The 27,675-nt window shown below is 35.0% G+C and overlaps 1 protein-coding gene across 1 annotated transcript in view; it reads right to left on the bottom strand.

Moving 5' to 3' along the window:
- LOC137919542 (uncharacterized) overlaps nt 1-27,675 on the bottom strand; it is a 246,820-nt gene that overhangs the window by 135,468 nt on the left and 83,677 nt on the right. The window contains exons 3-4 of the mRNA XM_068762634.1: nt 11,719-11,892; nt 11,442-11,670 (exon numbers count right to left, since the gene is read on the bottom strand). Coding sequence (XP_068618735.1) covers nt 11,442-11,670; nt 11,719-11,892 — 403 coding nt within the window. The remainder of the gene's footprint in view (nt 1-11,441; nt 11,671-11,718; nt 11,893-27,675) is intronic.

Genomic DNA, 27,675 nt, shown 5'->3' with positions numbered 1-27,675 from the left:
GATTGAAACTGTTTGCTGCGAGTGAAACATACGTTTTCGTTACAAAATCTTAAGATTCAATTTCCCGCGGGAGATAAGGAATCCAGCTGAAGCTAATTTCCGTAGATATAGAAATGTTTTCTTTCGATCTAAATCTCTTTTGATATTCTTTTACAATAGTTCAATACGGTAAGCTTTTTTATGTAATAACCTTCTATCAGAAAAACTCCAGTACAGTAAATACTTTTATTCCACTTTATATACTCTTATAGGCCAACTAGCATAGTTTCCACTACACGACTTATCACTTCGATGGTTATCGAACGAGTGACCGAGCTCCCGACTCAATAATCAAAACGCTGTTTCAACCCCATCACTCTCAATCCTTTTACTGGATGCAATAGAAAAAAATAAAAGTTAGGCAAACAAAACAAAAACAAAAACAAAAAGATATGTAAAAATAAATAATATTAAACTGTGATAAAGATAAAGATAAAAATGTGATACAACAAAACTAGAAATTAAGAAAATGTAAAATGAAAAGAGGTTGAAAGAGTGGTAAAACAGAGCAAAAGGGAAAGAAAGCAGAATTGTGGTATAAAAGAATGAAAGATTATGTGAAGAATGAAAGAGAAGAGAATGAAAATAAAATAATTAAGTGGATAAATTTAATGCTAATAAAGTCCCTATCCCACCATAAATAGAGGTACGAAAGGCCCCCAATAGCGGGGGTCATAAAAAAAATCCTTTTACTGGAAGTTGTCACAAAAGAATGACGGGGTCGAATAGTGTTGCCATTTAAGAAAAATAAAACTACCTTTTGTAAAATTACTACACTGCTTTATACAACAAACGTCTATGTTTAATTATTGTTATACTCGGAAATCAGTTGACGAAAAGCCTGATTTAGTGCTACGCTTTATATATTAGTTGATAATTACAGAATAAAAGCCTTAAATTGGTTAATATGTAGCACATTTATTAATAGAAAGTTTTAAAGCTTTTGCACTTATTTTCAATTACACTATTTTAAATTGATTACTCTTAAATATTGTAACGTTGCAAGTTAATGTCCCATAAATCTGACCACCATCAGCGGTGCAATATCAAACCAGGCCTTCTGCCCACTGCGCATTTTAATTAAATATATATATTTTTCTTCTGTTGCCGAGGTGCTGTTTTCTTTCACCTACCAACAACAGCCAATTAACGGTACAATATGATATCTTTATTGTTATTTTATTTAACAATGCAAAAATGCAAATACTTCTGGCAGTACAAAATCTGCGAGGATTCATGGTGAACTATAATTAATTATTAATAGCCTACTAGAGAGCAATAAAGAGTGTTATCCTAGCAATAACCCAGCGACGTATGTCGAAAAATTGGTCGTCTTAAATGATCCTGGGCGGAGCACATCGCTTGTGCTGATGGTCAATGTGGCCGTAAGATTCTTGACTACAAGCCGGTAAATGCGGTGTTGGAAGGTCCCCCAGGTGAACAGATGACGTAGGGTCCCGGGATAGGGTCGTGGCCTCTATCTGTGAGACCGTTATGGTCCAGAAGAAGGCGGCCGAATGGGATCGGCAGAGGACAGATCCCACTCGGAGACGACACCGTCAGACGGCCCTCTGGTGAATGGTGCTCTCCTACCATAAACGGAGCCTTCGGAGTTGCGGTAGTTTAGGGTGGGGGCCCTAAACTTCCACTAGCTTCGGCGACTCTGAGGCGGACGATGGTTCAACGTGGTCTCGAACCATCGTGATAGCACCACTAGGGTTTCGGGGGTAGCGTATACACGCATACCCCGGGACGGGCTATCGAAAAATAGCACGGCACGAGGGAAGACCACGTGGCGATCCCTGACCGGGAGATACCGCGGTCCCCCGTACAACGCAGAGGGCGACCACCAGGAGGGCGAGGGTTAGTGGGTAAAAATCCCACATACCCCTGTCCTCCTACCAGAGGTGGGGCATCTTGAACGCCAGAAGATTTGCCCCCAAGAATCCAAAAAAAAGATAGGGTCCTGGGAACTGTAAGATCTGTCATCGTAGCGATATATCAACTAAACAGAAGAAAATAAAGAAGTATAGTAACTAAAAACGTAGTTATGGAATTTTGAGTACGCTTTTTAAATCTATATTATGATATTTTTATTTGTTATTTCATTTATACATAAACAAACAGTAATTGAGATATAGATTCACGTTTTTATATATTATCATGTCTCAAGTAATTATTAATCATTTTGAAACGCGAAATATATTAAGACGTCTTAATTCTTGATTCCCGTATCACGTAATTGTCGTGCAATTGTCGTTCCATTACTCGCAATTAGACTCGATAATGCGCGAGTTAATTTCTCTAATTAGCTGAATGCGTTACGAGGTATTTCACTCTAACACGGTTCACAATGTTTAAGAGAATTGCGTTCAGTATAAAGTATATTTAAACGATTTGAAAATTAACGTATGTTTTAACTGTATATTCACAAACTGTCTTGTTTTTTTATTCTTGTTTGACCACCAACTAGCCTGATAGATAGCGTCCATGGTTGAAGATGAAGCCTGAAGCTATTTGGCTTATAATTATCAGGAAATAAAGACGTCAGCAAATTGTTCAGTATATTGCTTGGTACACCTTTGAGTAAACTCCACAAAGTAAAGGTGGTAGTGGGTCGACTTCTCATCCTATAGAAACGGAAATGGTGGGATGTCATGAAGTTCAGAAATGTCTAGAAGACTGATCTTCCAAGTTCAAAATTCAAGTACAAGGTGTTATACTTTTTTTAAAACGATAAAGTTTAAGTAATGATAACTACACCATCATTATTATTTATTAAGCCATAGGAAGTTCACAGGTGGACATAGGCCTTTGTTTCCAATGGGAATGGTTGAAAGCCGTCTCCAGCGATATCAGACTACCTTCTGTATATTATAGGTGTACGACGATAAATTAGATACAGCACATAGGAGTGTATTGTTACATCGTAATCAATTAAGTATATAAGTAATAAGTAATTATATGAAGCCTGCAGAAAGTTATACGCAGAGGTCAAAAAGTGTGAGATAATAAAAAAACGAATGTGAATAAATGATTAAGTAAAAACTGTCCCAGAGAACCCAATACAGGGGTTGTCCGAGGGGTCCCGAATAGCGGCGACTATTAAACAAAATCGAATCCGAAACGTCTAATCATATGTCAGTCCACTACCGCTCGGCAACCACTGCTCTTAAATGGATTCTGGTTACTAAGTTAAATATACCGGAAAAATAAGTTCATTTATGTTTAAAAGTGAAGTAGCTTTAACATGTTAGCACCAAAATTCCCTTCACCTTTTACGTTATAAAAGAGTTATGACTTGCAAACGACTTTACCCGAGATTATGCTGCATCTACTAATATATACTTTAAACCAGAGTTCCCCAAACTTTTTTGTGTCGTAGACCCCTTGCCATGTTTTTCCGTGTTAGGTAGACCCCTACTTACCTAATATTGCTTTCCTGTAAATTTCTGACTGTAGTAAAGTTTAGTGTATGTTTAAAATGTATTGCGACCACAAAGCGAATACCAACATCCTACAACTTACACAATTTTATAAACATATATAATATATTTTTTACTTCATAGGTACTTTTATAAATAATGTAAATGTTTTGATATTATAAGATAGTATAATGTAAGTAAACAGGTACTATCAGTGTACGTATTGAGATCCACTATCGTGGAACCCCATTTTCATTTCATGGACCCCCAAATTTTTTTCGCTGACGTAGACCCCTTTCAGATTGTCATAGACCCCTAGGGGTCGATATAGACCACTTTGGGAATCACTGATCTAATGGTTAAAAGTAATCGTTTCCCGGTTCGATTTTTGGCAGGTAATTACAATTGCGTTTATCATACAAGATGATAGGTTATAAGCGTGAAGATAAAGTTCATTTGATGTCAGTCAATATTTCGTTTACTATTTCCAAGGTTCTAAAGCGAGAGGCAGACCTAATGCCAGATGGGCTGACGAGATCGTGGCAACGGCAGGTAACGGGTGGTTCCAAGTTGACAAAGATAGAGAAAAATGGAAAGCTTTTGAGGAGGCTTTTACCTTGAGGGGGTCCATACAAAATTAATACATAATCATCAAACTGCTATTTAAAATTACCAATTTTTTTAAGTCATTTGTATGGAATGAAATGAAGACATTTTTTTCATTATTATTATTACTATTTTCGAAAGTTAATATTTTTTTTTATTTATCCCTGTAGGCTTTGTATTGTCAAAAGCTATAGCCCCTTCGCATTTAATATAAAAAATAGATTAATGTAAAATATTTCAGAATGATCAGTTTATACAGGATGATTCGAAAATATATGATAGTTATAGAGCCATTTAAATCTTTTACATCAACACAATCATCATATCAGGTTTAGTAAAGTGTTAATTTGTCTTAATGAAAAGCATACAAGGATATTAAAAACTACATTGATTTTATTATTAAACATCAAATACTGCAACATGCAAAAATATGACAAAAAAATTTCGGAAATATTAAACGTAAATATGAAAACTAGGGTCTGTTGCTAATGTCTGTGGGCCAGTAGCGTAGCTATGGTATTTGGGGCCTGGGGCAGATTGGGGTTTGGTGCCCCCCCCCCCAAGAGTCTAAATAATTTCAAGATTCAGAACAGAATGTAGTTAATATATAATTTTTTTTGGTTCAAAATAATAATAAATATATATAAAATAACATTAGATCTTAATAAAATTTATTGGGAAAATTTAAAAACGAACATTCCTCGCTTTTTGGCCTGCAAAGTCATAAAATTTTTTTTAAAATCAATAGTGTCGACCATTTTGAAACACAGATACTCGTATGTGTTTTTGTGATTTAGGGCTCTTTTAAAAAACACTTTGTGTTTTTTTTTAACATTTCATTATTCATCATTCAAAAAAAAAATTCCAAAAAATTATTTTCAACTTTGGTGCCCCCCCCTGCTTGTGGTGCCTGGTGCGGCCGCCCCGCTCGCCACCCCCTAGCTACGGCACTGCTGTGGGCAGAGGGTCTCCTCCGACTTCAGAGGTACCGGGATATCCTCTCTGACGGTGATGGTAGGAGTCCAGGGTCTTCCTGGACAATGAATCTAACGTATGAACGCATTGGAATGTCTGTTATGAACAAATGTCCGCTGAACCAATATCGCGCTTTTACAACATCACGCCTTGAGATGTACTATTTTCCGTTAGTGTTAAAATATTTTAACTGTATTAAAAATTATATAATACTAGCTGTTCCCGCAAACGTTGTTTTGCAAAAAAAAATAGGGTTTTAATTAACAAAAAAATAAGGGTTGATCGTAGAGAGGTGAAAATTTAAGGTTGTATGTATTTTTGTATGCTGTATCATAATAAAATAAAAACCAAAAAAATTGTCTAAAAAAATTAAAAAAATAATTTAGGGGTGCACCACCCTTATCACTTAGGGGTATGAAAAATAGATAGTAGCCGATTCTCAGATCTACTGAATACGCATGTAAAATTTGGTCAAGCCGTTTAGGAGGAGTTCAAGTTCGAACACCGTGACACGAGAATTTTATATATTAGATTTCTATTATTTATATATGTGGAACATAAAGATACAATGTTACATTAATATGTTTCATGCACGGATTATTATAATGCCTTTGAAATGTATGGTTGTAAATTCTTATATCAAATGTGCGACATGTACAATCATTTAGTCGTTGTCACCTGGTGCCGACATCTTTCCGTACATCGTTATGCAGGTTCCTGCACGAAGCGTTGACACATTTACTTGATAAAACTGAATAGAGATATATTTTTTTGTATATAGTCATTACTTCTTTTATGTAATTTAACTTATGTCTTGCTGTATACATCACGAGTTGGGAGACTAATACGGTATATATATGGATACTTTGGTTTTAAGTAGCCCGAGTGTCACAAGCGTCTAATGAAGTTAAGTATTATTATCCTTGACTATACTGATGTTAATGTGTGGAATTAAATGTTGTTGATGCTTACTCAGGAAGCTAATTATTGTAGAGCGCTCTTTATAAAGCTATATTTGTAAAGAGCAACTGTTGAGTTTCTCGCTGGTTCTCAGCAGAACTGCCTTCCGAGCCGGTGGTAGCTTCCAGAGACAACAATGCCAACTTCTTATATTGATTGACGACTCGAAATTAATGATAAAGGCTTCCTAAAGGATATTTATGAAAGGATATACAATAATCGCCATGTCTTGCAGGTGTGGTATTTTGGTACGCAGAAGACGCTGCTATCCTCTAGAAACTTGTTTGTCAGTTGTGACAATCCTATATAATTAATGCACAAAGGGTGAAATACATAAGACGGAATCGATAAAAATAATAATATGGGTATATGTGCTACAAAGCTATTGGTCGGTTAATAATACTATGTTACTAGGAATTCCGAAGCATTATAAATTGGCCGGGTAATACGTATTTTTCTTGAACGTAGATATAATACATGTTTTATCTGTCGTGAATAAAAAGAAAAAATTCTATTCAATGAGTGATCGTTTCTGTAATGCTAACAAGTGCTTCGATTAATCTTTCTTTCATAAAACGGACTGCTTCATGAATAATTTATACAGAATTTGAATCCGGAACGTACAGACCATATCGATCATCGCAGAGAAATTATTAATTCGCTTATACGTGATATTATTTTAGCAAACTAGTAACGGAGGAGAAGGTTCTGGAGTGGAAGACCTGGTGACGAATGACCTTCGCAAAGCTCTGTATACTGGCCACTTCCAATTTATCCTATTGACAATATCGTGGCGGCCATTTTGTAGCAGTGGACATTTTACTGTTAAAGTTAAGATAAAGAGAAATACTGATTTACTTTTATATATATAAGTTGGGGGTAAAGAAGTTCAACCTTTTCGCTTTAATATAAAACAAATATATACTATATAGGAGGCGTGAAAATGTTAGAAAGACTGAGGTGGCGCATATAGATAAAATGTTGAAAAATACTGATTTACCACAATTATGTGTTTTATTTATAAATTTTTCTTGTATGTTTGTTTTGATATAGAAAACTAAAAAGCTAATTAAAATCATACCAAGGTGTGAATGTGATAAATCAACTTAAGCCGTAAAAAGGTTTCTAAAGTGTTATAAACAGTCATATTTTATTATTGTAAAATATTAATGAAGCCTTGAATTTACTGAATTTAAAAATAATACTGTCTTTAACAGTGCGATATGATTTAGTATTTAACGGAATCTGGCGTTACCTCGCAGAAGTCCATCCTAAGTAAGAAAAGGACCAATATTTAGCCACTTCCGCACATGCAGTGGTAGTCGTGCAATAAAGTGACCCCCCGCCAGCCCGCTGATAAACGCGTATGTGGCAAACAATGCGAATCACACAACCGCCACTGCCAAATTACTCAACACGTGTTTCACCCCTCCACGGGGCATCTTCAGGAGTTATGTTACACCGATTAGTGCCAAACACAGAGTCAAGAGTGATTTAGTATTTTATTAAATATCAAAGAAGCTATAATAAGCGAATACAGCTGGATGCGCAACATACTGTATAAGACTTTGCTTAGTTCTCCGATCCGTGTATTGATATTTAAGGCTATTAGCTTACTTAAGCTATCTTATTTAACGTAAACTTAATTGTGCTTTAACTTGAAACTAAGTGAACTAAGTTAAAATTAACTTATTACTCTCGCTGGTAGCTAGCTTATATTTTTTTTGTATTATTAGCATATATATTCCACAAACATTAGTATCCGTGCTTTTGTTTTTATATTTACGTTTAATATTTACAATTTTTTGTTCACGTTTCTGTATGTTAGTTTTAACCCTTAGTAGCCTGATTTAAGAAAGTGATTTTTTTTAAGAGGGTCTAGATGAAGGGAAAGATAGATTTTTTTTTAATTTCGTTTGAAAGAATATTATACAACAATAAAATACGTACAGCCAACCTATAAAAAAAAATAAAAGTAATGTGAACATTCGGTTTAAAAGATTGGTATCAAAATTGAAACTCTAGTTTATTAAGGGTTAAGTCTTTTAAAGTATTTATAACTAAGTTGAAGTTAACTAATCATTATATACAATTTTAAAATTAAGGTTCGTGCGATCACTTCGTCATCTCTACTCCATATTGGCATCCTCAGGTTGTGCACCAGTATCTGTGCGGTTGCCGTATTCGTCACATCGATGAACCTTGAGATCGCATCTTGAGTCTCGTCCGTGTAAAACACGGACCAGTTCATGTGACGTGATATTGCTACCGCATGATGGACACTGTTATACAGCCCGATGGTGTCTGTTGTTCCACGAACGATGATCGCTTTTCAGACCCTGAGCCTGGTGGATGGTGAGCTTCCTTGCACCTGCCTCCGTACCTTAGCCTAGACTAACGAGAACTTGTTTATTAGCTTGGAAGCTAGTTTAGACCAGTGATTCCCAAAGTGGTCTATATCGATCCCTAGGAGTCTATGACAACCTGCAACGGGTCTATGTCAGCGAAAAAAATTGGGGGGGTCCATGAAATGAAAATGGGGGTCCACGATAATGGACCTCAACACATACACTGATAGTATCTATTTACTTACATCATACTATCTTATAATATCAAAACATTTACATTATTTATAAAAGTACCTATGAAGAAGTAAAAATTTATTAAATTGTGTAAGTTGTAGGATGTTGGTATAATAGATTGGTTTACTTGATATAGTAGATACAAAATTTTATTTTGAGGAGATTTAATTTAAATTCAATTAATAAATGTATAAATTAACATATGCTTTTACTTTAAGTTTTTAACATTAAACTTCACTACAGTTAGAAATTTACAGGAAATCAATATTAGGTAAGTTGGGGGTTTACCCAACACCGAAAAACTTAGCAAGGGGTCTAAGACACCAAGCAGCTATTCCAAGAGTAACTACATAGTAAATATAACCCAATATTAGTGAACTTAAGTAAAGATGGATGAATAAGATGAAAGCTTTTCCGCCAGAACCTTAAACCGTACATCCGGCGCACGAAACGGCTCATTTGCGTTCAAGTTATGTCCTTCAGTAGTGAAATGCACGCTAACTATGCTATTCAAGCGTAAGAGGTCTTTGATTACACTCTATTGTATCTTCGCTGTATCTATATCACGTAATAAGTAATCTGTGATGTTCGTTGAGGATTTATGAATAGATACAGGAATTATTTTTTTAATTAACACTTCGAATAACGCTGAAAAATAAATGTACTGTATATATATATATATATATATATATATATATGTTTTTAATAACCTTAGAATTAATTCGTCGTCGTCGTTTATGCCCATAAACGCCCACAGCAAGAACAATCACTGACCACGTTATGTTTCTTGTTAATTTTACTCAGTTGTTTGTGCGTTTCGAACTAACTTAAACTTAATTTTAAACTGACGATTATATATGATTGTAATAATCCTCTATAATAAAGTTATTTTGAATTCGACTTTGAAAGATATACACCTGAATATACACAACCAAGTTGAAAAAGTTATACAAACTAGACAAAGAAATATTATCATTATCATCGACATAATTTTACTTATTTGTCGACTTCATCATTTTTGCGCTGAATTCCACACTGAGAAAATTTTGTCACGCACACTCTCACACCATATATTCTAGTCTTTAGCAGTGTGTATTGCATAGTCCACTGTAGTGTCGAGCATGGCTCGAATATATTCGTTCGACACCTATCTACCTATCTTTTTTTTTTTTATTAATTCTAATTTGTATCGCTGGTGTTTTTTTTACAGTATTTATCTTTCGCTTTAAATAAACGCAGACAGTTGGGAGAGGGTTGCCGCTATTTGATACGGATCTTTCTTCTCCCAGCTGCGAGGCACGACAGCGTTTTATATTATTATTTTTTTTTACAATTTTTTTTTTTTACACAATTTTCACTTACGGGTAAATACAGGTAAAATTTATACATATTAACAATACAATTTGGAATACACAATTATATATTAGTTGCTACATTATTTTATTTAAGTCGCTGCCCAAGCGCTACAGACCGTTAAATGCCTTGAGATTTAGGACAATGTGCCGGGCCAACTCATCAAAAGATTCTGCTGTAGATTTTTTCTTGAGAAGGTCCGGTAAGTTGAACGGAGATATATTAAGGTTTTCACATAAGGTCACGTGGTTATGTCTTTTGGATGCGAATCGGGAGCAGTGTCTGAGTAAGTGATCAAAAGTCTGTACTGTGGAGTCGTCACATGGGCAAGTCTCGTTATCGATTATTTTAAAACGGTGCAGGTACTGCTTGCAGTACCCGTGCCCGCTTAGTAGTTGTGTCAGATGTGTCAGATTATTAATTAAGAAAGTAATGTTCATTAAAGAATAATATTAGTTAGAATTTCTCTATTCGATCGATAAAGGCGTGTAAGTTGATCAACCTGTTTACACAAATGTTGCGGCACGACCACGCACTACACGATCGATATCTTTGCTTATAAATTATGTACACTATACATTAAAAAGCAAAGTTATTTACTGACACATGAAAAAATGACCTTTTCAAAGCGTTTATATATATTTCTAATTCACATATGTAAAGTGATCTCTCTGAAACTCGATTGGAATGCTACAAGTAATATTTAAATATATATATTTATATGTAGCAGTGATAACATTTGATTTAAACCAAGAACTTTAATTAAACGGAAATACACGTACATTCGTTGTACATCGCAAATCTGAGAGTCACCTGTCAATGTCAATCCTAACATTACATCCTTCTATCCCACTAATATATAGCTACTTCCGCTATGTAGCAGTAGTCGTAAAATAAAGTGCAGATGCAGCTATATATTAGTCCTTTTCTTACTTAGAATGGACTTCCGCAAAGTAACGCCTGAATCTATTATCTACCTTGGTAATAATCAAATGTTCAGTTTGATAAAAATCACTCGCCGAAACGAAGTAGATGAGGCATGGGTAAGACTGAGGACATGGTTAATGGATACCGGCAGCGCAGAACCAGAAGAAGAAGATGAAGCAGCATAAACACTATTTTATTGGTAATGTAATTAGAAAGATATTCATATAACATTATCAATTCGTAATTTTTTATATTGAAGGCGCGTACTCAGTCCATACTATCAAAAATGACACGTCAGCGATATCTGTATTTGAGATAATCGAAGGAGTCCTTCCAACCGTAGTTCAATAGCGAGGCTTCGCTCTGGGCGAATTGCCTTCTTTATCACGGTGTCCCATACACCAGGTAATTTACATCAACACGTAATTTTAAGCGCACTTTAAAAATTAAATTATTCCTCTGTGTTTTGTTTTGAATAGGTAGAAACATGAGTACTTAAGTGTAATAATAAATAGTGTAAGTGTATTGTGTAGAAAAATAAGTGCACACTTTAACAATACTACTGTCAACTTACCTAAAAACAACACTAATCTCTTCTGTCTGTATATGGGCGGTGTCAGTTACAGACCAGTGGAGGACGATCACAGCTCTGTCGCCCAGTGGTCCACTGACCACCTTTGCAGGGAGGAATCTTCTGTACTTCAAGCTCTTCGACAACCTGAATCCACTTAAAACCGACCTCGAGTTGCGGTAACCATGGTACCTAGGCCGGAAATAGTACCCACTGGTATCATAGACACTTCCTGTCCTATAAACATCTGTTTTATCACTGTGTTCATCATGTTTATCACGGTTGTGTTTGGAACGCACTGCCCTAGGGTGTTTAGGGATGAAGTAAGGGTGTTGCACGTCGCGGCACGGTCTCTCTGATAGGCTGGTGGGTGTGAAGTTACCCCGGACGACACCGTCCACTATTGTGTAGAGAACGTAGTCTTGGAGCGACGAGTCGGTGAATTGAAGGTGTACTGTAACAAATGAAATTCAATTAGTTGAAATTGTTTTTATATTTGCTACATATCGTTTTGTTTTAGAGACGGGAAACATAAACTGTACAAGGAAACCAGAATAAATTATTTTGTATTAAAAAGAAGATGTTTTATTACGATTTCCGGGAAGTATAAAATTGAGGTTTGCTTTGTATGTGGGTTTATGGCTTACATTAAATGTTTACTATATAACATCTGCTTTCAAACAGTAAATCTAAATATTAAAGAGTCTTTAATGTTTGTAACATCTAAAGGTAATGTATATAAATAAATATACAGTTTACTTTCGGAGAGAAATACCAAAATGTATACAGAAATATAATGGGTAGTATTTTTGGTAATTTTTTTTAGATCTGTCTTACACTGCTAAACCAGTGACATTTACAAATTCCGCTGGTTCGAGAGCAAAGGGCGCTTAGTTAAAAATCTTTTTAATGTAGCGAAGCCCAGGGTAACACAATATATTTCATTTATTGTACAGCGGTTGAAGCGACACGTCTGCTCGGTAGCGCGGCGCGTTAGACAGCGAGATGTACCGGGTGTAAGAAGGGGGCATATAAAACAGATGCGTTCATAGATAATAAATTTGGATGCGTTCTAATGAACGCCACAGATACATACACCGACATCCTTGTTTCAAGCTATAACTTAGAAGTCTTCAAGTTAAGAGTAAATAGGTTTCTAGAACAGCATGTGGCACCATAGACCTCGTCATCACTTAACATCAGGCAAAACAGAGGTCAAATGCTCTAAAAAATACGAGGCCATTGAGATGATAGTTCATTTCAGCGGATACTCCATGTTTCACGTAGTTCAAAGGCCCTCTCGACGTCCTGTCAGATTGAATTGACTCTGAACGAATCTAAGTGGTGCCTTTTTGTACGTTTTAAAGTGTAAAACGATAGTACCAGACAACAGATTAACAACGCCATCTATTGGTGTTTTTTAAAGTTACGATTGCGTTTTGACGTACAGAATAAAAACACATAAATATTCGATAGCAATAAAAGGCTAATATAACACAATTTATAAGTTGAGTATGCGTCCTTTCTACTTAAACTTGATGTCAAAGTTACAGCGATTCAAGATATATTATGTGCGTGGGTGTGTGATATATTACTCTACAAAGTTTCCCACAAAAGTGTTGATATTTTTTATTTGTGTTTCAGTGATCAAAGGGATTTTTATATGTATTTTATCTACACGCAATCATATACACCCTGTATATGATTGCGTGTAGACAAGATACTTAAATAATATTTTCTGCGTGTTTTTCAGAAATAAATTAATTTGCGAATTTTTTTAAATAAAAACTAAAAGCTATTCATACTGTCTACTTTTTATCTATTAGCACAGTTAGTGTATAATAATAAAATAACAAAAAACCAATAGAAATCATTCATTTTTGGTCATAGTGTTCAAGACAGTAAAATAAGATAGAAAAAAATCGACTTTTCTTTAAAAAAAATATATCAAAGATACTACTTGTGATATATTACGTTTCGTATTTTTTTCAAAACGGACATAAGTTGTACTATAAGACATTTCAAGGTTATCCATTCATTACCGGACACCCTGTATATTATGTGTAAATTATTTGTAAGAAGAAAATTATAAGTGTAAATGTGTACCTATTATTAACCATTTTCAGACACAGAATAAATTAATTACGTTTATTACATGGAGAAAACTAGACGCACGGATTCACGACATCCGTACACGGTTGAAATTTCTGCCACCCGAACTAAGCGCTCTGCTATTACTTTTATTGTGCCCCGGCGTCATTGTTTCCAGACAATTATAACTTAGGAGGCTTCAAGACAAAAGTGAAAAGGTTTCTACTAGAAAAGCATGTACCATCGTAGCCTTCATCGTCGCTTAACATCCGGAGACATACATCAAGGGCTTCGTTTAAAGATAAACATAAATAAAAGTAGGAGAAATATTTACGTATTAAACTTGAATGTATAAACACATTACCGAAATTGTATTTAAAAATATATAAGGTTTTACGTCATTATCTACAATTCACTTAGACAATTATCGAGACGAAAATCTATAGGTACTTCTTAATTACGTATTATCTGCTTTATATAGTGTTAAGCCAGTAGAAAAAAATGTAATTACAATTTTTAATAGCAGACGAAACTTATCAATTACATTAAGAAAATAATAGGATGTAATTTGCCACGGATTTAGCGAAATCGATCAGGTAAGCGGCTAGCGGTTCGGTGCAATCATGTGCTATATAAACAGTCGCAAAATTTGACACCATCCATCCCATGACATGCTCGATAAGAGTAAAAGAGAATGTTTTAGAAGTGTGAGAGAAAGGCAACAGTTTGAATCTGTACAGTGTGAAGCCACACGCAGGGACGGATGGTAAGGAGAGGGCGGATCAGCTAGCCAAGGACGCAGCCTTGAAGAATAAAGGACGAGCAAAGAATGAGAGATGTACTGTAATTTGTTAAGCGACAGCTTATGCTAGAGATGCTTGGCGAATGGAATACGAGGTATGTGGAAGGAACGACGACTCAGAAAAAACAGAACGGGAACCATAAAAAATACAGAGATATAAATAAAACAGAAGTAATGTAAATAAATTGAAAATCATATCTGTGAAAAAATGTGATAACCTATACTAAAGAAGTATAAGAAATAAGAATACAAAATAAAATAGAGTAAAGAGAAAATGTGATATTTACCTAAACCTGCGATATTTTTGGAACGAGGTAAGGAAAGGAAGGTACTTCATGAAAGAAAATCAGTATGTATTGGAATTCTAGAGAACTATAGGATGAAAGAAGAGTAAACAAATAAAAGAGTATATAAAAAGAATTATTAAAAAAATAAAATATAAATGTCCGGTCCGAAAATCAGATAGCACGAGAGATCCACAATAATGGACGCCATTAAAAAAAAAAAAAAAACTTGGCACGGAACCTTCGATAACATGGCTTGATGAATTGAGAACTTTATATATTTAACAAATAATGAAAATATATATAAAAAAATTACCGAACTGTCAACCAGAATATTATTATGAATTTCTAATGAAATACAATTAAAAATATCTATGTTAAATTTGTTCAGACCATAGACAACTATTTCAATGCATAGGCCTTTCCCAAAGTTATCTATATTGTATATACAATAACTGTAGACAATTATGTAGCTATTAGTAAAATAGCAAGGAAAAAAAATGTTCTCTTTTGTATGTGAAGAACCCGGTATGATATGTCAATATGTCACTTTTTATCTTTCACTGTGTACATAATATACTTCCGTAAAAGTAAATTAGACCATATACCTTCCTACCCTTAGTTAAAATGGCTGCATATCCGATAGCGCCGCTCTTTGCGTGCACTGACAACACTTTTCTCTTTACTCTTTTCTCCTACTTCATATGCTTACTTCTCAATTCCAGTTCGTAGCCAGTATACACGAAAACACTTAGCTTCTCAAGCAATCTACTTAGATGACCCCTATAGCGGTGACTTTACTCACTTCTTCGCAATACAACCTATTCTTCTCTGGAACGCGCTACCCCTCGATGTCAGGATGATCAGGAATCGTTGCGCATTCAAAGCGAAGGTTCGAAAGCTGTCGCTTGACAAGCTGACGTAATCATCACGATAATTAGATTTTATTATTTAACCCTTAATAGCCTGATTTACGAAAGTGATTTTTTTTAATATCACTGTGTTTGCTTGAGGGTTTTGATGAAGGGGAAAATAGATTTTTGTTTTAATTTCGTTGGAAAGAATATTATACAACAGTAAAATACGTACAGCCAACCTATAAAAAAACTAATAGTAATGTGAACATTCGGTTTAAAAGATCGGTATCAAAATTAAAACTCTAGTCTCTATTAAGGGTTAACATATATAAATAGTATATGTAGATATTTGAATATATATATTATGGTAAATTTATATGTAATTATAGTACTAATGGATGTGTTTATTATCCATCTCAATTTGATTTAAATTTCATATTTTATTTTCTGTTTTATGATATTATCTGTTTCACCTACGTTTGTTAATTTATATCTGTACTCCCTAACGGTCAACTCGTAGAGAATGTCTTCGGCATTAAATTTGCTGTTACAGATAAAATGCGTAAAAAGTATTTTTAAATAAATAAATCGTTGGGAGGCGGGTTGGCAATCGCAGTGTGGTATTATGGTATTTAGTGGAATCAGGCGTTACCTTGCGGAAGTCCATCCTAAGTAAGAAAAGGACCAATATTTAGCCACTTCCGCACATGCAGTGGTAGTCATGCAACAAAGTGCACCGCTCACCAGCCCGCTGATAAATGCGCATGCGGCAGACAATGCGAATTACACAACCGCCATCGTTAATTCACTTAACACGTGTTTCACCCCTCCACGGGGCATCTTCAGGAGTTATGTTACACCGATTAGTGTATTATGGTACGCAAAGGACGCTGCTGTTCATCATCTGAAAATATGTTTGTGAGCAGTGGCAATCCTATATAATTAATGCACAAAGTGTGAATTATATAAAGCTATATCCAAGAATTGAATTGAATATGGAATTTTCAAGAATAAATTATAGTAAGAAAAGGACCAATATTTAGCCACTTCCGCACATGTAGTGGTAGTCGTAATATTTACATTATAACAGAAATCGATCCCGCGAACAACGGTTGTAAGCCACGATCAACAACCGCAAGCGGATTTTCATTAATTTTCTTAATTAATCACGTTATTACTCACACAGTTATAATCATGATTTAATATCGAAATGAATGAATTACATTTATAATAATTAAATAGAAATGCTAGGGGCATTTTAATAAAGGAGACATTCTCATGACGTAAATATCGAAGAAGAAGCTGCAACTTATTTTATCATTTTACTTATATACGATCCTTCGTATCCTGTAACATAAAGCCTTTTTGGTGGATTACCAGATGACAGCCAGAAGTTGCACAGAGCCAAATCTGTCGAATACGTTGGTTGCGAAACGATACCAGTTGCGTTTTTTTCCAAAAAAAATTAAACGATTCTGACACCAATCGATACTTGATGCGTTTAAGATACAAAACATCCTTCAAAATAGTTTGGGCCGTGCAAAATGATATCTCAACTTTTGACAATTAGACGCTTGGCAAATGTTAGTAGACAGTCCTACCAACTTAGGAAACAAAATTACCTGCCTTCCTAATACCCGGGAATTTTAAATAAATACGTTAGAAAGTCAAACTTGGAAAAAGAGATTAAACATAAAATCCAAATAGACTTGTCAGCGTTTGCGAAATAACATCACGACTTCAAATCCACTCAGTGCCTAAAAATAAACTACAACCAATGTGTGCCACCCGTGCGTCTCACTATAAGTCTTAATGATAAGCTCGTAGGAATATAAAGAGATGAAAGAGAGTGAGAAGGACATTGGAGTAATGAATGAAAGATCTTAAAAAGTACAAAGGTGGAGCTGTGAAAATATTATTTATATATATAATTATATCCCTACTTATACATGGCAGGAAAGCACGTGATATCCCCAATAACGGAAGCTTTAAAGGATCGTAGCCGCTAAATAAGCCATAGAAAGGACAATGCTCGGAATTTATTTATGAGATCAAATCAAACATGAGGAGATGCGTAGACAAGCTAAAATAAACGGGATAGCCCAGAGGATTGGCAAGTTGCAAGACATTGAATAGATCACATAGCGTGTAGAAATGACAGCTACTGGAGCCTTAAGGTTTTGGAATGGAGATCGCCAAAGTCAAGTAAGACGTTTAAGTAAGAAAAGGACCAATATTTATCCACTTCCGCACATGCAGTGGTAGTCGTGCAATAAAGTGCACCGCCCGCCAGCCCGCTGATAAATGCGTATGCGGCAAACAATGCGTATCACACAACCGCCACCGCCAAATTACTCAACACGTGTTTCACCCCTCCACGGGGCATCCTCAGGAATTATGTTACATGTTCGCATTGTTTGCCGCTAGGTAACGCCTGATTCCATTGAATAAATAAGTATGACATTTGTAAGTAATGTCGACAGACGAAGATTTTAAGATCGTCGGAAGTCACTTGAAACAGGCCGCTTCTAATGGTTCTTATTTGAATTTTTTGAGAGACGCCTTTGTCCAGCTTGGTATCTTACAGCTAAAATGATATTGTAAGTAGATATTTAATTTAAAGTAGATGAAAAACGACATCTGTAGTCGGAAATCACTGCATACAAGCAGCGCAGAACCTGTCACTATGGCGATTTCTTAGGGAAACCTACCCTTACAGTGGGAATCTGTAGCGAAATAATCACAGTTGTCAAAATGCTTTCGCTTATCTGTCAATCCATCGGTCTACGCATGCGCAGAAACTATGGACGCGCGGCGTATGATTTGTAGGCGGTTGTCAAAACCGCGTCTCACGCCGAAAAATATTATGAAATATAAAAAATGGCGAACGACGTCAACTGACATGTGTTGTTGTTTGTGAATTTGTATTAAATCTTTAGTGCTGTAATAGAATATTAAATTAAAGACTGTCTTATATCAATTTTGGATCAATGTTTAATATTTCATTAGCATGACAAATAATTTATTACGGTGTTGGTGTGTCTGAAGTTGTAGGCGGCTGACTTTAATATAAACTATCTTTCATCCAAGCGTTTTAATTGTGCTCCAGCTCATTAGGTGTTGTCTCTAACATCGTCTACCGAACCTGTTAAACTCCACCACAAATCTATCGGCTGTAAATAAGAAGAAGAAGTATTGATGTCTTACAGCTGATATGATTAATGTACGTTTTAAATAACTTATGTGTTAATATCTTATATTTATGAATAAATTATGGTATGTAATAATATTGCTACATAAAAAAACCGCCATATGTGAAAGTTCCCGCGGACGTCGTCACAACGCTCAACCGTTTGCTCGTCTCGCCCACTCGTCTCGCTCACTCGCACGGTGTGCACTATACGCGCTCTTGCTTGCGCCTTGGCAGGTAGCCAAGACGCAGCACGTGCGCCCGCGGCCGTTGCAGATCTCGGGGAGTCGAATTTGAACCAGGATTCGATGCGCAACCGCTCGTAGGCGCATTATTCATTTTCCGGGCACAAATTATGTTAATTATTCAATAAACGTTTTTCCACGTAACTGGTATTATATACCCACGATAAATTCAAATCAGTGCATCGTTCATAGATCTTTGTAAGGTTTTACTTTGTATATGAATGTGTATATGCTTGTTTAAAAATGCGAATACAAGCCATTTTCAACCGGTCCTATTGGATCCATGGACGAGGACTATGCCCCGCTGTGGGCTTCCTGTAGCTGAATGACGATGTTGTCGTCTAGGGCCATTATTATCTAAAATTACAGTTAAAAATAATCAAACTGTTCTATCTAAAGGTTCAACTTAATAAAGGTTAAATAAACAAATACATTTACCATAATAAAGTAGTTTTCGTGGCGTATTTTAGTTATAATACAACGCTTACCGATGCGGTAAAAATAAAACTCTATGAAACGTACAATTTCTCGCACAATAACACTACGCCATTTTGTTAAGCTAATCCAACCGCGTTTCCGGTTTGGCATCGTGCTAGCATTAGTCGAGAAATGTTACCATATTTTTATATACAATCTTATAACATTGCCGAATAAAAATCTTATTTCTTTCTAACGTATTTATGCAGATGATCTATAAATACATGGTTATTGGTAATAAAGATATAATCTATACAAGCGTGAATTTGTAGCTCAAAATATAGCCTTTCTTTACAAGGGTAAATGATTTTTTCAATTTTGATTTTTATTTTATTTTCTTCTTTGGTCTTTCATTTTTTCTTTTGTTCCTCACAATTTTCGCCACTACATTCTTTTTACTTCGTTTAGACTTTCTATTACATCCCTATCCTGTATTCCCAAGGCATCACAGATCAATTTTATCTGTATTACTACGCTATCACAGACTTAGTTACTGGCTTAAACCTTCCGCCCAGGTCTAGTCTTTATTTTATTATTTTTAGTGAACACCTATAAAATGTAAAGCCTTCAATATTTAATGGAATCAGGCATCAACCACTGCATGTGCGGAAGTGGCTAAACATTGGTCCTTTTCTTACTGTAAAGCCTTCACACCTATATAATCAGCCTGTATAAAGTGATCACTATGAAACTCTTCTGGCATGCGAGCAAGCCAATAACTTCTAGCAGCACAACCTTTGTCACAATAATCCATTTTCTGTATCGGTGTATATATATCTGCCTATTTATTATCATACCGCATAAAACCCACCATTATAATATATGTACAAAGAGGTAATGAAAAATATAAACATATTTATATGCCATATATATATTTTTAGTATTTATATCTTTACGAATAGCATTGTGAATATAGAATTATAAAATAATCTCTCTTTTACATCAAAGGATATAATGTAATTGCATGCACCACAGTTTCACATGACAAACTTCTAATTAATTAACATGAGGCAAAGTCAGTGTTCACAAATATTCTAGAAACATTTCAACCATTAGCTTCATTTAATTAAATAACGAATATATTTCAGTATTCATTCGTTTATATACTGATTCATTCGATGCTCCGAGCCAATCGAATTGAGTGCAGAATTTAGTACGAGAGCTTCCATGGAAATATTTTCATTTTCAAACGTTCACTGATTGGAATACCAGCTGTTTACTAAATATAGGCAAAACCTAAACTAGAAAAACTAAATGAACATACAGAAAATCCAACTCTTCGTATAGATATGTTGTTTTTTTGTAAAACATGAATGGTATACATTAGTATTAAAATTTTACATACGTATACAGGATGATTCGTCATAGGCATAAAGGCTATAAAGAGATTAAAATACAGTACCTGGCGATAAATATTGCACATCGATCTTTGGAAAGAGACAATCGGCTAAATTCGGCTTCGTAGAGCATTATCTCTGTCCCACACTACCTATATGACGTTGTCAGTTGTGCGACGTTAGCTTCCAAAGATCGATGTGCAATATTTATCGCCAGGTATTATATATATCATTTGATGTTTAGAAATGTTTGGTGCAACCTGTCTAGAAATCAATGTTTAATATATAAAATACAAAACCCATCTGAACACACAGAAAATTCAAATCTTTGTATAGATCTGTTATTTTATTGTTAAACCCATATGTTTTTACGTAAAATCACTTTGAAGACTATGTAGATTTGTATTGCTATTTTAATACACGTATACAGGATGTTTGGTCATATGTGTAAAAGCTATAAATGTCATTAGATACCGAGAATCGTTTTCTACATCCTGTCCAAAAGTCAATGGTTTCATATATAATAACTAACACAATTATAATATAGCAAGAAAAAAAAGTTTTTAATTACCGATTACCTTATGTTAAAACTGATTATTGTTTACTATCTGTATTGATTGCAATTTAAAATATATATTAATATAACATATTTCAGAGTGAACACTTTATACAGTGTGATTGGAAATAGATGTAAAACATGTGCGACATCAAATGAGTTAACATTTACACCTTTAAATTCTTTACTTGTATCAAATCATCCTGTATATTAAACTTATTTGTGTAACAAGAATAAAATTACATTTTTCTTTCTTTAAATCAGATAAAACGTAACGGTATACCGCCTAAGCTTGCAAAATGCCTTCAGATTACGTCTAACGACAAAAACAGACATAATTCAAGCCAGTGACAGCGCGCCCGCTGCGAAAAATATTCGAGAAAATAGGCCGGAGAAAATTTGGAACATTATATTTGTAATATTAGAACCTACATTAAAGAAGTTCCTTTTTGAACGTGGAACATAGCTTTCCTTTGGTCTCAGGGGGGGGGGGATTTTCCGGATGTTCAAGATATCCTGCTGCTGGGGGGGTGGGAAGAGGATAAAAGGGTAATTTGAAACATTTATCCACTACAGCCTCCTTGGTGGTGGAGGAAGCGATATCCGCAAGTTAAAAAACACCAATAGTCCCTCCTGCTATGGTATTTTAGATAGCCAGTCCGGAAGTATGCTTTGTTCACTCTACCTTTGAAACCCTTGTGGTGCTATCACCTTACAGTTGAAGCTTGTGGGAGTTCATGGCCCCCATCCTAAACACCAGTGACTCCGATCACAACGTAGCATACATTGACTGAACTAAAATATGGATAACTGGGTTTAATTTTGGACTGTGTTTAGAAACTGGTCTCAAAGTCAAAGACTGTCTGGTTGTGGAAGATACCCCTATGTTACCACCAGCTACCACCCATCTATATTTCTTGGTGGAGTAAGATATTTTTCATGGCTTTTGATGTTTTATTTTCATTTAGTTTTCATTATAAATAGATTTTAGATCTACGTATATAAATAAATGTGTGTCTGTCTGTTGTAGCGTTGCATTTTAGATTTTCATGCGTATATAAATTAAAAAATTAAAAAAAGTTTCTTTTTATACTTTTTTGTTGCTAAGTTCCCTATTTTTTTAAGTATACATCATCTTGGGCAGTAACCCGATACACTGGCATTCAACATTTAAATATGGTACAACACTGTACATACCACCACTGCTGTATTCGATAGATTTCTAAAACATACATTCAAAGGCTGTTAAACGTTGATCAATGATTAGGTGTATCCCCGGGAAGGTTTTATTTTTCAATTTTCATTTCAAAGTAATATTTAATTAATAATATTTGTAAAATGGTCACCTTGAAAACATAAATGATTAAAAAATAAACGTAATAAATGAATTATTTAAATACATAGCACACGCACATATATACACACACATTTATATAATATATATATATATATATATATATATTATACTATATTATAAATTATGTTAAAATTTCTTTCAGAAGTTTTAATTTTTAAAATTTTTCTCAAATAAAATTAGTCTGCCAATATAGGTCAGATCAAAATCGATTCTTAAATATTTAGTGGAGTCAGGCGTTACCTCACGGAAATCCATCCTAAATAAGAGAAGGATCAATATTTAGCCACTTCTGCACATGCAGTGGTAGTCGTGCAACAAAGTGCACCGCCCGCCAGCCCACTAATAAATGCGTATGCGGCAAACAATGCGAATTACACAACCGCCATCGTTAATTTACTCAACACGTGTTACATCCTTCCACGGGGCATCCTCAGGAGTTATTTTACACCGATTAGTGCCAAACACAGAGTGATTGGGGTAGTTAAAATAAATAGTAGCCGATTCTTAGACCTACTGAATACGCATATAAAATTTGGTAAAAATCGGTCAAGCCGTTTCGGAGGAGTTCAAGTTCGAACAACGTGACACGAGAATTTTATATATTAGATATTACACTTCTTATTTTTAACATTGTGACATGGAAAATTTTAAATATTAGATTAACATATTAAATATGTCACATACTATATTTAATACAATTGCATGTAGACAAAAACAAAAATAAAACATAAAAAAAAACGAAGTAAAAATATCAAGGTAATTTATTACCCGGCCACAATACGAAATAGCCGTCAACTCTGACATTTCAGTAATCGGTCACGACGACAAGGAAGATGTGCTGAAAATTTCAGGAAAACCTTAATATCCGGAGACAAATGATGGACATGGGAGACGAGTGTGGACAAGTCACGTCACCGTATCGGATTGACATCGAAAATACCAAAAGCAAAAGTTAAAACCGTTTTTAAAATAATATTGAACTATAATTTATTTATTTAATGGAATCAGGCGTTATCTTGCGGAAGTCCAACGTAAGTAAGAAAAGACCAATATTTTGCCACAGACTCTGTGTTTTGGCACTAATCGGTGTAACATAACTCCTGAAGATACCCCGTGGAGGGGTGAAACACGTGTTGAGTGAATTAACGATGGCGGTAGTGTAATTCGCATTGTTTGCCGCATGCGCATTTATCAGTGGGTTGGTGGGCGGTGCACTTTGTTGCACGACTATCACTGCATGTGCGAAAGTGGCTAAATCTTGTTCCTTTTCTTACTTACATTGTCAGAGTCATAGAAAGTCGCTGGATGTGACGGTCTCTGGAGGGAGGGGTGGGGGTTCTTAGCCAGGCGTTTATCAACTGACATGGTGATACAAATTTTACAATACAAGATATTATAATGCATCGCGATTACGGTTATCATTTAAAGACGTAACACTTATTTTAAAGTGAAGTAAACGATAAAGAGTAGAGTCGTAAAGTTTAAAAAAATGTACACACTCTTCTTATAAAAAGCAAACATTACTTTATATGGTATTATATTTCCAATCACACGCTAATAAGGAAGTAATAAATGAAATGGCATTTAAGGATTCGTAATTACTTTTTAACACGGTTCACGTTTGAAATGTTATTCCAGACCTCCCCCCTCTTTCTACCACCGCTCGTAACTTTAGTAATTCAGCTATTTAACTAAATAATTTGTGATTTATGTGGAAAGTTAGTTGCGAAACGGCACTTAACTGCCAGGGAAATGTGAAAAATGAGAAAGGCTACAGTGTGTTGGCGCCAAAGGGATTTTTCAGTCATGACTTGAACCGTAAACACAAACAACTTTGATTGTAATCATTATTAAGTTTGTTTTTACATATATACTCCATCTTAGTATTATTTAAAAGCCTTAATACTTGTCTAAAGTGGCAGTGGACGCGGCACATGGCTCTTGCAATAGATTTCCGTCGGTAGAGAAAACATGCTTTGACATGTCGGAAGTCCGAAGTTTCAGTAGGCGTCAACAGATGGCGCTAGTTGTTCGTAAACGTATAAAAGGTACACCGCGTGGTAGAATCGGCATTAATAAAGAAGACTCGACAACGACACGACGTATATATAGATATAAATCGTATATATAACCCTAGAGTAGCCATTTTCTTGCACACTTACTAACTAGGATTATCGTTTAAGATGTTTGTGACAAGTGCTAAGGTTCTATTAGTGTTTGACGATTAGCTAGACCCTAGCCGAGGGTTGTTACTTATCGAATCTATAGTTAGAAGCTTCTACACTTACAATGAAATGTATCTTCACTTGTAGCATCACATAACTGTGAAATATTGTATCAAAAATGAATTTCGATCCGCAATTGCACATGAGTCATTGGTTTTTAAATATGCTTCGATTAAGAACGCATATTATTGTTTTATCCAATGTTACATTATTATTAATTTTTTTTAATACATTTTAAATTTTTTATTGAATCTTTCAAATCAATTTTATCCTCTTCAAAGTAATCCGCGTCCGAAAAAATGTCTTTTTCAGTCTTCGAAACAGAATAGTTTTTTTCGGTTATAGCCTTCAAGACCTTCTTCGAATCGGTTTTTATCTCCTCAAGTGTGTTAAACCGGCGTCCACGCTTTGGCCTATTGAGTTTCCTGAATAGTCAGAAGTTGCACAGAGCTATATCAGGCGAATACGTTGGATGCGAAACGATATCAGTCGCGTTTTTTTTTCCAAAAAAATTAAGCGATTCTGACACCAATCGAAACTTGACGCGTTTAAGACACAAAACATCTTTCAAAATAGTTTGGGCCGTGCAAAATGATATTTCTTCTTTTGACAAATAGACGCTTGGCAAATGTTATAGATAAGTAAGAAAAGGACCAATATTTAGCCACTTCCGCACGTGCAGTGATAGTCGTGCAATAAAGTGCATCGCCCGCCAGCCCGCTGATAAATGCGTATGCGGTCAACAATGCGAATCACACAACCGCCACCGCCAAATTACTCAACACATGTTTCAGCCCTCCACGGGGCATCTTCAGGAGTTATGTTACACCGATTAGTGTCAAACACAGAGTCAATTTAACTACGGGCGGTGCACTTTATTGCACGACTACCACTGCACGTGCGGAAGTGGCTAAATATTGGTCCTTTTCTTACTTAGGATGAACTTCCGCAAGGTAACGCCTGATTCTATTAAATGTAATAGATAGTCCTACCAACATAAAAAACTTAAAAATTTGACCTTACTTGCAGTCCTACCAACTTAGAAACAAATTTACCTACCTTTCTAATACTCGGGAATTTTAAATGACAATTTCACTTTACTTTTTAAATGTTATTAGTAAAGCCTGTTCAATCGAATACATATTTGTTTGTTTGTTTTGTATCAAACATGTTCTGGAAGTCAGAAAACTAAAAACTAATGTTACAGTTCATAATACGGTAACAATGACTTAAAATTTCATTGTTGCCACAAAAGCTAAAGTGACAAACTATACTACCAATTTAAATTTTAATATGTAGCAACATTCCTCCAAAATATTACTCTATAGCACGGGTATGTTCAAGCCTTTACGATGTTGCTATTGTATTTTATTCGAGACGAAAATGCCCATTAAAAATATGAAATAGCTTGATATGACATTTTACTTTGTAAATTCCGACAATGTTGCATTTTATTCGCTTTATATTTTCATATGTACAATCTACTCGAATGTACGTGAATTCAAATTTTATATGGCAACACATATTTAAATCGATCATCAATATTTTGCTTTTGACTTTAAGTATCTTATGAACTTAAGTGTTACAAATAAACAAGTATAAAGATCTACTATAACAGCTATAACTTAGGACACAGTTGCATCGCCCCTAACTTTAATTCAAATTGGTAAGTTCTATTTTGTCCCCCGTATTGGTGTTATCTTGTTATCGCGTACCATGATAAAGAAGGTACTGTCTATACATTTTATAATCCTATCTCATCGTTTTTAATATCATCCATTCATTTCTCTTTTTTCGCCTTTACAATATCGTGAATTCCTTTCCTTAGTTTTCCTTCGTATATCTCCTCACTTCCATTGTCTTCTATCTTCTTTCTTACATTTATATTTTCTTTTATTTTTGTTAGTTAGTATTAGCTTTCTTTCTTTAAATTTAGAATCCTTCTTCTTTTCAGTGATGGATGCTTGCTGAAAAGCATAGGCTTTTACCAAAGGTTGCCTGGCGTCTACCCACGTCGCGTGCACCGGCTCCTGGTTGCTAATCAAGAATATTTAGACCGTAACGGCCATCTGGTGCACAATTGTGTCCCGCCAACTGTAACTTCTGAGAAGCAACTCTCCGAGCTACGTCAATGATGTTTGTTCTTCCACGGATTCTTTTTCTCTTTGTCTGCTTTAGTTTAATATTTATATTATTTTTTTTGGCCCCGTTATTGGGGGCCTCTCGTACCCCTAACTTATTGGGATCAGGGACTTTATTATTCAATAATTTTTCAGTATTTTCTTTATTTATCACTCTCTTTCACGCGTCACAATATCTTCCATTCTTTAGTTTCGTCCTTCACAATATCTTTCGTTTTGCTCTTTTATACCTTCTTTCTTTCCTCGCCTTTCTTCTATCATCTTCTTACTCTAAGGTAGCTAGGTACATTTTTTTTATTTATTTATTTTGTTCTTACATTTTATTTTTATCATTATTAATACATAACAATTCTATATATAATTTTTCATACATTTCTATTTATTTTGTTAAAATCGTTTACATGCTTTTTTATTTCATTTCTTGTTTCTGTTCCTACTCCATATTATTTTGTTTCTCATTACCTAAATCACAGTTTATTTTTATTCGACTTTTTTTTCGTTGCTTTTTTTGTTGAGACGGCTGAGAGCTTGCTCTGGATACAAGATTGAATTATGAATGAGGGGACACAGACCAACGTATTGACAAGTTGATGTGCCGTTCTGGAATAGAGATGACAGATAGGTAATCGTAGTGTAGAATGGCCTACATAAAATCCATGTGGGAATCCTGTGTCC

The sequence above is a fragment of the Battus philenor genome, unplaced genomic scaffold (genome assembly GCF_028537555.1).
Source record: "Battus philenor isolate CCGP_79_NKW_IND1 unplaced genomic scaffold, ilBatPhil1.0.hap1 SCAF_16, whole genome shotgun sequence".
Classification (NCBI taxonomy): Eukaryota; Metazoa; Arthropoda; class Insecta; order Lepidoptera; family Papilionidae; genus Battus; species Battus philenor.
Note: the sequence above shows the minus strand (reverse complement) of the source record. Positions and strands in the feature narration are given on the sequence as shown.